Source organism: Tursiops truncatus, chromosome 1 (assembly GCF_011762595.2).
Source record: "Tursiops truncatus isolate mTurTru1 chromosome 1, mTurTru1.mat.Y, whole genome shotgun sequence".
Lineage (NCBI taxonomy): Eukaryota > Metazoa > Chordata > Mammalia > Artiodactyla > Delphinidae > Tursiops > Tursiops truncatus.
In genome coordinates this window covers 100,336,970-100,349,370 of record NC_047034.1, presented here as the reverse complement: position 1 = coordinate 100,349,370, position 12,401 = coordinate 100,336,970, and the positions used below count along the sequence as shown (strand labels likewise).

Genomic DNA, 12,401 nt, shown 5'->3' with positions numbered 1-12,401 from the left:
CAAGCCGGGCAGTAGAGGCTTATAAGCCGTCTTGAGCTAAGGAGTGGGATAGGGGCTGCACGTAGGAGGGTGTTTCACAGGATGATAAGAAGAGCAGATGTTTGGAAATTAGATGTTTGTCCTGCCATACAGATAGATCATTCAGATAAAAAGTTATCTCTTGGTAATAGCTCTTTGTGGGCCAGGACACCTATCTAAATTGTTTCAGGTAATTCAGGGAGATGTAGGAGTTTTTCTTGAGTCTGCTGGGTCTTAGTTGCTTTCAGCTCAAAATATTCTGCATGCCAAAGTGGCACATTTTGGGAAGCTTGTTCTGAACCCCTTTAAGCCCATGGGAATGTATAAAATGGCCGTGATAGAGCATATGGAAGGGAGTGTGCCTGGGAAGCACAAATATTTAAGGGACAGGCAGAGGAAACGGAGACTGAAAAAGTATAGGTAGGGAATCAAGAGAAAACAGTATCAGGAGAGGAGAAAGCAAGTATGATGGTTGGCAGTGTCGTATGCTATAGAAAGGTCACCTGGGATGAAGGCTGAGATGAATCCACTGTCGATCAATTTCTTTTGTAGGGGAATGCAATCATATTGTACTGGGTTGTGAAGTATAGCCAGAATGTCTGTGAATACACTGTTGACTTCTCTTTTTAAGAGTTTAATAGGGAAGAAAAACAGAAGGAGAGATTTTTTGGATTAGAAAGAATCGGGCATGTTGGTAAGAGAGAAGAAAGAATCAACCTATACTTGGGGAACTGGATGGAGCAAGGGAAAGGGGATAATTGATGGCCTAAAGTCACAGAGCATGGGTACAGAAGCAATTGGCCTTGGAGAGAAACCTCTTCATCTGAATATAGAGAAAAAGGTGCTTGAAAAGAAGATTTGAGGCCTTGGGGTCAGAGTTTGAGGAATTCATTTGATGGACTCAAATACCTTAGTAGTAGAAGAGGCCAGTTCCTCTGATGGAATTGAGAAGTAGAAGTGAATAAGGAAGGGAAGTGACTTGATTTGTGAGACAGAGGTTGGGGAGCAATTCTATGGAGAATGTGGAGTTAAGTAAAAGGAATGCCAAGCAAATTTGAGAATTCAGTTGAAATTCAGAGCTCTTTAAGTTACATTTGTGCTATTTATGTTAATATCAATATTAGTGAGTAATAATAGCTATTAATTGAGCTCCTAGTACAGGGGAGTTCTTATGTGTCAAAACAGCTTCATGGTATAAGGGAGGTGCTATCATTATCCCCATTTTGTAGGGATCAAACTGAGACATAGAGGTCAATAACAGAGAGGTAAGACCACACAGCTGCTAAGTGGCAGAAGCAGGTTTGAACCTGAGCCTTCTGACTGCAGAATACAGTACCCACCTTCCCTCTATACTCTGCCTAAGGAAAGCTGGCCTGATGAGAAGCTGGGGATAGGCAGCGTGAGTGTGATGGATGAAGGGGCAAGAGAACTGAGGGTGCCGATGTGTGTTCTGAAGGTAACTGAGTTCCGGTAGGTAGGAAAGGAAGTGAATCAAAGGCTGGTAGTGAGGGATTTGGGAGTGGAGGTCAAAAAAGAGATTTAGGTGGAATTGGGTAAAGAGAAATATGGGGTACTACGAGTTGTGCTTAGAAGGGGATGGGTTATTTGAGGTATAGCATTTCTGATTAAACCCAAGGCCACCATGTAGTCAAAGAAAGGAATGGCTGAGGGTCAGAGGGGAAATCTTTGGAGTAGAGAAGTCTGGAGGATAGGAGATCTGGATAGAGCAAAAGATGTTGACTTTACTTCTTTAGTGACATTTTTCCTATTTGTGATATTATTTTATTAATTTGAGCATTACTCTCTAAATAGTTTGTTTTTAACTGCGTTGAATAATTTAGCCCTTCTCTTTTCACCCTACACATACTTATAAATTGTAATACCCGTCTTATCCTACAAATTATTTCTGTTTGATATTTTAATATCTCTGAAAAATATTTTAAGGTTTTTTTAACAGTTAATTTTTAGTTTCTGAAGTTGAGCAATTTCTAGCTTAGTCATGACTAATTCTGTCAAATTGAATATTAAGATACATGGACACATTTTACTACATTTACAACTTAACCTCTAAAATATAATGAGGTAACATTAGGCAAGATAGTTTTTTTTGAGGAGGAAAAAGTAGAATACAGCAAATACTAAATTTTTTTAAAATAAGCTTTTTACTTAAGAATAATTTTAGACTTCTAGAAAAGTTTCAAGGATGATTCAGAGGGTTCCCATATACCCCACACTCAGATTCTCCTATTGTTAATATTTACATTTGTATGGTACATTTGTCATAATTAATGAACAAATATTGATACATTATTATTAACTAAAGGCCATAGTATTTTCAGATTTCCTCAGTTTTTACCTAATGTCCTTTTTCTGCCCCAGGATCCCATCCGGGATACTACGTTGGATTTAGTTGTCACGTCTCAGACTCCTGGTTGTGATAGTTTCTCAGACTTCCGTTGTTTTTGATGACCTTGTCAGTTTTGAGGAGTCCTGGTCAGCTGTTTCGTAGAATATTTCTCAATTTGGGTTTGTCTGATGTTTTTCTCATGATTAGCCTGAGGCTATGGGGTTTTTGGAGGAAGACCACAGAGGTAAAGTGCCGCTCTCATCACATGATATCAGGACTCTACCTGCATAAACATGGATTGCCACTGTTGTTTCCCTTGTTCACCTGGCTGAGGCAGGGTTTGTAAGAGTTCTTAAAGTTAACTGTTTCCACCCCACCTGCCGTCTATACTGAACTCTGTAACGAAGTCCCCCCTTGAAGAGCGGGGAGTTATGCTTCACCTCTTTGAGGGTGCAATATCTACATAACTTATTTGCAATTATTCTGTACAGGATATTTACCTTTTCTCCCCTAGTCATTCACTCATTCATTCATTTATATTACCGTGGCTTCACGGATATTTATTTTATACTTTGAGTTTGAATCCAATACTACATTACTTATTTTGTTCAAATTGTTACAACGTTTGCCATTGGGAGCTCTTTCAGTCGTCTTCTGTGTCCCTTTGACATAACTTCATCATCTTTTTTGGAGCACTTCTTTATTTTCTGATACTAAAAAAATACTCTAGATTTATATTGTGTATTCTCTGTCCCAGTGCTAGAATCAGCCATTTCTCAAGGAGTCTTGTTTTCTTTTATTGGACAATGGTATTAGAAACCAAAATATGGGCCCTGGGTGTGCTCATTGCTACTGGGGCATCATTGTTTCTATGCCCTCCCAGCTGACAACTTGGAAATGTACTAACCTGTGTATACACACATATCTATAATTATTTCTATATATGTCCATCTGTATATATGTATTAAACTAAGCATGAGTTTATACTGAAGTTTCCAGCTCTAATCCAGTATCATGTGGATCAATCTAATCTTTTGCACTCAATTATCTGTAACCTTCCAGTCCCACAATGAGAAATCTGGTTCCCACTTCACCATCAGACAAATTTACTTATTTGTTAAATACCAGTATACATGTATAATGGTTTCGGAATTGTTAACCTCTTCCCCCATGAGATAACAATTTTACCAGCTAGAGCAAAGTGCCTATGTACAGTTTCTTTTGTCTTTAGTCTTACGGTCTTAATTCATTTTCAAAGTTACTTAGGTCACCTATTTTTACCCCACTCCCTCCAGTGAGGTTATGTCATGTATTTGGAATGCAGTTAGATTCTTTTGTCACAGGCTACATTCTGCCTGGCATGCCCCAACCTCCTATTGATTTTTTAAAAATTTGCATACACTCTTCATCTGTTCCATGGGTTTTGACAAATGCATAATGTCATATATCCCCCACTACAGTATCATACAAAATTGTTTCACTACCCTAAAATATTGCCTGTGTTTCACCTATTCTACCCTCTCCTGCTCTCCCTGAACCTCTGGCAGCCGCTGATCTGTTTTTTTGTCTTTATAGTTTTGCTTTTTCCAGAATGTCATATAAATGGAAGCATACAGTAGGTAGCATTTTTCAGATCGGCTTCTTTGATTTATCAATATGCATTTAAGATTCACCCATGGTGTTACATGAATTGATAGTTTGTTCTTTTTTATCGCTGAATAGCATTTAATTGTATGTACATACCACAATTTACTTATCCATTCATGTACTACATTGTGAATAACATTATGAAGCAACCTATAACATTTTGGTTGCTTCTAGTTTGGGGCAATTATGAATACGGCTGGTGTAAACACTTGCATGCAGGTTTTTGTGTGGACATATATTTTTAAATCAATTGAAAAAATACCTGGAAGTGTGATTGTTGGATTGTGTGCTATGAATATGTTTAGCATTATAACTGCAATGCTGTCTTTTGAAGTGACTTCACCATTTTGCATCCCCACCAACAATGAATGAGTGTTCGTATTGTTCCACATCTTTGCCAGCAATTGGTATTGTCAGATTTTCAGATTTTAGTCATTCTAATAGATATGTAGAAGCATGTCATTGTTTTAATTTACATTTTGCTAATGACAAATGATTTTTAGTATCTTTTTATATGCTTTTTTTCCTTTTGTTTATCTTCTCTGATGAGGTGTTTAAGATCTTTTCCCCATGTTTTAATTAGGTTGTTTCTTTATTGCTGAGCTTTAAGAGTTCTTTATATATTTTGGATATAAGTGCCTTATCATATATGTATTCAGTAAACAATCTCTCCCTGTGTTTGGATGTCTTTTCATTTTCTTTTGACAGTGCCTCTCACAGAGCAAGTTTTTAATTTTAGCAAAGTCCAACTTATATTTTTTTCTATGGATCGTGCTTTTGGTATTATATCTAAAATACTATCATCAAACCCAAGATCATGCAGATTTTTTCCTGTTTTTTTTCTAGAAGTTTCACAGTTTTGCATTTTACTTTTAAGTCTGTGGTCCATTTCAAGGTAATTTTTGTGTAAGATGTGAGGTCTCTGCCTAGGTTTATTTTTCTGCAATATGGATGTCTAATTGTTCCAGCACTGTTTGTTAAAAAGAGTGTTTTTCCTCCACTGAATCACCTTTACACCATTATCAAAAGTCAGTTGAGTATATTTGTGTGGGTCTGTCTATGGGCTCTCTATTCTGTTCCATTGGCCTGTCTGTCTGTTCTTTTACCAATGCCGTGCTGTCTTGATTATTGTAGCTTTATAGTAGGTCTTGAAAGTTAATCTATCAGCTTTATTCTTTTTCAGTATTATGTTGACCATTCTAGGCCTTTTGTCTTGCCACATAAATCTTAGGGGGGTGTTCTGAGTTTTAAAAATGAAAAACTAGGGGCTTCCCTGGTGGCGCAGTGGTTGGGAGTCCGCCTGCCGATGCGGGGGACACGGGTTCGTGCCCCGGTCCGGGAAGATCCCACATGCCGTGGAGCGTCTGGGCCCGTGAGCCATGGCCGCTGAGCCTGCGCATCCGGAGCCTGTGCTCCGCAACGGGAGAGGCCACAACAGTGAGAGGCCCACGTACCGCAAAAAAAAATAAATAAATAAAAAATAAAATGGGATTGGTAAATATTTAAAAAAAATAAAAATGAAAAACTAGAAATTGTTAATCCTCAGAGATACAGAATAAATGTGATGTTTCTTTAATTTTTTTCCCAGGTGGTTCTTTGAGGCTCTGAAGTATCCTAAGTTTTCCAAAGCTAATGTCATCAATGGAATACTCATGACTGTGGTGTTCTTCATAGTGCGGATTGCCTCCATACCTCCTTTTTATGGCTACATTTACTCTGTGTTAGGAACGGAAGCCTACCTGAGGCTTGGATTTTTAATTCAGTGTTCCTGGATCTCTACTTGTGTTGTTTTGGATGTAATGAATGTCATGTGGATGATCAAAATTTCAAAGGGGTGCATCAAAGTCATCTCTCTCATAAGACAAGAGAAAGCCAAAAAGAGTCTTCAGAATGGAAAACTTGACTAAAAGTGGGCTATTGATAAGCATACTTCGTGATTACCCACATTATATCTTCTGATAGGTTGAATTCTTGGCATGTTCTTGTGCTTCTTTATTAATTATACTTGTTATTCTTGGTTTCAATGTCCTTTTTTTCCTAACTGTTAGAAAAGAGAAACTAAAATTTAGTTTTTATCTGAAGATTTATTTTCTGATATTCTTCGGCATTATAAGCATGGATAAAATCTTAAAGATTTAAATAAAAATGTATAAATATGGTGGTGAATCTTTTTAGAAACCTGTTAACCAGCATTGGTATTTTTCTCTGTGAAAACATGACTTTGCTAATTTGGTGCACTTGGTTTTATGTCACCGATTTTGCTGAAAGAATGGGAACTGCTTTAAAATCTGTAGATAGCTCTCCACATTTTGTTGTATTGCACTCATTTCTTACTATGGCTGTCAGTACCTGTGTAGTGTTTAATTTCCAAATTGTTGAAATGTTCTTTTTCTTAGGCTATTAGAAGTGATGTCTTTTTCATTTAGATATGCTGTCATCTACTAATAATGAAGTATTTTGCTTATTTGGGGAATCTTTAATTAGTTAACTTATGGGAAATATTTCTTGCATTTTCAGATTTTTCTGACATCACTTTATTATTTCTATTTTAAACATTTTTCCAAATTATTGCTTTTTTCTTTTGTAGTAAAGCTTAAGACCAATCTAATAGAGCTCCTTAAGAGATGAATTCTTCCTCCTAAACATGCATGTTCTAGATGACTGTTTGGGCTAATAGGAGGAATCATTAAGAAAAAAGCTTTAACACTGCTGTCTCTATCTGCGCCCCTTGCACTTTTTCTATGAAAAATATATTATTTCTATTTGCAAAACCTCCCCTGAGTTCAGAACCCAACATCAGCACCAAAATCTCATGCAATATGTATTTATCATGCTCCTAAGGTAGGCCTCTTCTTGATGAGACCAAGACTACAAAACAAAATCAGTATTCATGTTTTACTCACAATTTACACCCATGCTTTTGCTTAACCAGCACTTTGAGTGCTTTGAATTTGTGTCTTTCCTAAAGGATAGGAAAACAACAGATAATTTAATCCAAGCATTCTGATTATCAATATTATTGCTTTATCTGAGGATAAATGACTGGTGACTTATTTTTTCTGTTTGTGGGTATGTTTGTGTTTGCTTTGGTCCTTACAACCCAAATATAGAATTATATAGTTAGCTATTATTGCCTTTATTTATTTTTCTCAAGTACTTTAATGATCATCCTTACCTAAGGAAAAAAATTAATCAGCGGTAAATACTAGAATTTAGTTGAACCCAAACCAGAAGATCTAATTCATTCCGTTTGAAGGAGAATGTGTGACTTACTCTTATTGTCCATGTTATGATGATGAAGGGAGGCTAGCTGGATATTTCAGGACTTCTGATTTGATGTGATTTGATTGATTTGGCTGTCCCATGCAGATGGGGCCTGATACATTGTAGAACATTTGAAGAAGGTAATTGAGATCTCGGTCAGTAACTAAATGAAAAATTGAAATTGATTGGCTTATACCAGGTACACTTATTTTTGAAAGACTTAATTAAAGTAATATAAAATATAGGTATTTGTTTTTAAATCTGCTAATATTACATTGATAATTTGTTACTGAATTTAGTGCCTTCTACACATAGGCACTTAAACAGGTATTGGTTGTTTAGCAGGGGTAGGAAAGCACGTGGCTTTATCTTGTTTTCTTGCTCTTTTGCAAGAAAAATGGCTTTTTAAAAGGAAAACATTTATATTAGAAAACTATTTTGGAAATTCATTCCTTTAGGAAGAAACAAAACTTGAAATATTTTTGACTTTGGATATTTCTGTAGCTTCTGAACACAGATTTTAAACCCACCATCAAAAGGAAGACAATATAGGGCTTCCCTGGTGGCGCAGTGGTTGAGAGTCCGCCTGCCGATGCAGGGGACACGGGTTCGTGCCCTGGTCCGGGAAGATCCCACATGCCGCGGAGCGGCTGGGCCCATAAGCCATGGCCCCTGAGCCTGTGCATCCGGAGCCTGTGCTCCGCAACGGGAGAGGCCACAACAGTGAGAGGCCTGCGTACCGCAAAAAAAAAAAAGGAAGACAATATAAAGCTATATATTAGTGAGTTTCAATATAGCAATTTCCATTTTTATAGTTATTTCATGCTTAAAACTTCATTTTTACTTTCACCAACAGCACCTTTCTGCAGTATAACCCCTCACTAAGTAAGTGTAATTAAAATATCAATGTGTTGAACTAAAGTTTGTTATTCCCTTAGTCAGCAATTCTTATTTTAAGCTGGCTGCACGATAGTTAATTTAATATCCAGATTTAATATCCAAAAGTAGTTTCTATGCATTTCCTCACAAAACAGACATGAAATGAAAAAGACACTGCAAGCTGCCATGCTACTTGAAGGCAGATCTTTACAGGAGCTATACTTTGCTGTTCTGTGATTGTATCCACCTACGTAAGATACAAGTAGTTAAAGACAGAACATTTCATTTGTTAAATGATGAATTTTTTCATTTATTAAATGACAAACTTTTGCTACACATTTTACGTATTAAATATTTTGACTACATGGATTAATTTAAATGATTCTATTAGGCATTCTGATATTTAACAACTTAAAATATTTATAGAAAATGAAAGCAAATTGGTATAAATTTTTAAGCAACTCTATTTTTGTAGAAAAAGATCAGTGACAACCTGTAACTATAAAGATGTTCTCTGAACGTGTAGTACTCTAGAAAATAAAAATTCTTACAAAATTTTGAAAATGAATGAAAATCAACAAATAACATGCAAGATCATAAACTGCATTAGATATTTTATTTGGGAGAATTTAGAAATTATGAGCTTTAGTTTATAGCGTCTGCATTATTGTGCCTAAGATCTTTTTAATGAATATTATTTGCATTTACTTAAAACAATATGGAGTTATATCTGAATGCAAAGAAATGAACTCCTGCTTAAATTGTCTTGATACATCATAGTAAGTTGAAATGTAATTTTTATTCCAACTGTTCGTTTTGGTATTTCATGGATTAGCCGTATGTTAAGAGAAATAATGTCCTCACCATTCCTAAGAGTGACTGATATACTGTGGATGACCCAGTACTGTTGTAAAGGACTAGTTTTAGAAACTACCTAGTTTATAGGTGTTTGAATCAAATTCTTTTCTAAATTTTAATAACCTATTTGACTCAAATCAAAATTTTGCTAAAAGTATCAGTTTTTAAATTGTATGCTTTCTCTGAGGTGCATTGGGCATTTGGAGAATGGTTCTTCCCTTTACTGTTGGTTACACCAGTTTTTATCATGTATTTAGAAATATTCTTCTCATGGAGATATACAGGGGAAAAATGTGTTGTAATATTCATGTTTGTTCTGCTTCATTTTTAAGGAAAATAAACATGTTCCAAAAGACACTATTAAAATAAGTGTTTGAACAAATTTCAGTTTCTAGGTTACTCTTCACTCCAAATATGTAAATATACATTTGAATTGGCTTTAAGTGGTTTAATCTGTTGGATGAAATTGAAAATTCCATGTCATTGTTGACATCATCAGTTATACTTCATAGAAGACTATGTATTTATGTGTTTTGGATTCCATAAGAAGCGAACTGGTATAATTTTATCAGAAGTGTGGTACAGTATGTCTCAACAGGTACAAACCAGCACAGCAGCGAGACCCCTCCTGTGCTGAGAGGCCTGGGGCACACACACACACCTTCCCAGCCTTAACCACAGCAGGTTGACAATAGACACACTAAACCTACTGAAAGTGAATCCTGACTTGAAAAACACGTGTGATATGTGTGAGAACAAGGAAAAGCCAGCAGGACCTGGGGTTGGAGGAGACAGCATGACTGATTTGCCCTTAAGAGCCATGATGCTCCTCCTTCAATCCAGAAGTTTTCTCTCTGAATCCCTTGAGCCTTCCATCTCTTCCTCCTAATACCCTAAAGACTTCATCAGCACCTCCCTCCTTTATACTAACACCTTTCTATGTCAACTTTTGAGACCTCCCCATACCTGTAAGCTTGCCAGTCTATTGTGGCAAATTTAAAAGTTCGCAAGTGTGTTCTTTCATTGAAAAAAAAACCCCAAAAACATTGCAGTAAGTTTCAGTAGTGAACAAACCATAATTTATTAAGAGGCTACAGGAAGCCACTTAACATTTAATAATACTTATTTACAACACCAAGCAAAGCTTATAATGTTATGGTTTTATTGAGAAACACCTGTAGTCTCTTTCTTAAACTGGCTTAGCAATAAGAGCTTTATAACATGTTTCAGCTGGGGATTCATTGCAAGCATGTAAACTATCTAAATGTTCTTCCTCAGACCCTCTGACAGGCAGAGGAGGAACCGAGGTAACTGTGTGTTATGAGGAGGGTGTGCTGGCCTGTGGCAGCATTACTGAGTCCTCGTTCATCAAGCAAACTCAGTTATGGTCCTGTTTCTTTTAAAAACAAGCTTATAGCGAGTGGATTACTCAGGGTGTTTTCCAAAGTACAACACCCAAGGATTTGAGCCCTGTCCCTTTTTAGCCCAGACCTCTTAACTATCTCTGTTAGCTTTGATAAGGTCATACCTTTCTTTGGAAGATATTTTGGGTGGCAGTGAAGCTAAAGATTGGTTTGTTTGCATTGAAAATGTTTACACTGATTCCCTGTAAGCAGTAGACAGTTTTGAAATCAGGCCCGATATTTAAGACCAAAAAAAAAAAAAAAAAAAAAATTCTAAATCTCAAAGATAAAAATACCTCTGGCTGAAAACTCGTTAATTATTATCTGTATGTTTTTTCCTTTATATCTTTATGTAATTCTTTCTGTAATTAAGTGTGCATTAAGGTATTTGCCACTTCTTGGTTAATGAAGCATAAAAATATAACTAAATAAAATATGCCCTATATTTTTCTGTTTCTTGCTTGGTTTGCTTCTAATACGATTATGTCTACTTTTTACTCAAGGAATTTTTGCACAGATAATACTCTTACTAACTTGTAACTGGGATGAGTTATGAGATTTGGGGGTAATTATTTGATTTTGTAATGATAACTTTTGGACATAGATTTAATTTGAAAAAGTTACTTGAAACCTGAAGTAAATGTGACAGCTATAGTGATACACAATTTTTCTCTGAGAATATATCACATTAATATTTAATTGTCAAAGATTTTAGAAGTCTTTCAAAATACATTTATTACCTTTGAGAACACACCTTCTAATGTACTTCCATAAGGCTGAAGAACTTTTATTTACAGAATGTAAGACTTGGTAATTTACAAATCAGTGTTACTCAGATTTATCAGATATTAAAATAGCAACTTAGTATTCTTGTTTCTGGTGGTGCTTTGGAGGGGTTAGTGGACATCTTTAGGTATTTCCCTTAAAATTTTGAAATGTTTGTATACTTTGTATGTGTGCCATTTTAAAGTATATGCAAGTTCTAAGCAATAATCTGCATGTTATACAAGGTTGGCATTACTTTGTCATGACAATTTTATTATTTTAAGAATGTATAAAATCAATATCCTATATATAAATCACTCCAAACCCACCCCCCCAATGAAAACACTGGGATTTTCTTGTGTTAGAACACTACTAATAATGTGGTGCAAAGCTTTGTATTTTGTGAAAAAAATAAAATCACAATTATTTAGTGCAAAAGTTTGAGTCTACAAGGTGTACGCTTGAATAATAATTAATGGGTGATAAAAATTACTTTTCTCACATCCAATCATCTCTCCTAGCATCTGAATCCTAACGTTAATATTCACTCTTCATGATGCTTGTAGAGCTTGTTTACCCCCTTCCCTCCCTCCTTTCCTCCCTCCCCCGCCCCCGAGGCCCCAGCCTTGTAGCAAATCAGAAGGCACAGCAAACATTTTAGTACTGCTTATTAAGGGAAGGAATGGTGCTATCTAATCAATAGGCTCCTTTAGATTGAGTAAGACTTTGGCAATTATGTTTTTAATCTCCTTCCCTTTGTCCCTTAGGCCTCTCCTGTGGTCTTTAGTGTTTTTCCCAAATGTCTTGGCTGGAATTCCTACCTTCCCAAATTGCCTGTGGTCTTAACGTTGCATCTTGGTCTGAGACTATCCAGTAGATCAGGAAGCAGAGCGCTAATTGAATAGAATACTGAAGTGGTTTGGCCTTTGGAGAGTAGCATGAGTCATGCTTCAGAACATGCCTAAAATGTTGTGTCAGGACTGGCAAAGGAACAGCTGAATTTCAAAATTAAAATAGCAGTCACAGCTGTCAGTGGAGGCAGGTCACAGGTAAAATTCCAAGGATTCAGAAGTCCTCTAAGCAAGTGGAAATGGGCGCTCTCTCCCCTACCTCAGGCTGTCTCAAAGATGAGACACCCTTTATTCTCCTATTTTCCAGTCTTCATCAAAGCCTGCATACTGCTTTCCCTCCCTTTTGATTGTCCTTAAACATATACAAAA

The 12,401-nt window shown here is 36.3% G+C and overlaps 1 protein-coding gene across 19 annotated transcripts in view; it reads left to right on the top strand.

The window, feature by feature from the left end:
- TLCD4 (TLC domain containing 4) overlaps positions 1-11,619 on the top strand; it is a 106,307-nt gene extending 94,688 nt beyond the window's left edge. For all 19 annotated transcript variants that reach the window (XM_073810737.1, XM_073810735.1, XM_019919334.3 and 16 more), the window contains one exon: positions 5,601-11,619. In XM_073810737.1, the coding sequence (XP_073666838.1) occupies positions 5,601-5,919 (319 nt within the window). In that variant the 3' untranslated portion in view covers positions 5,920-11,619. The remainder of the gene's footprint in view (positions 1-5,600) is intronic.
- Positions 11,620-12,401: the final 782 nt, after the last annotated feature.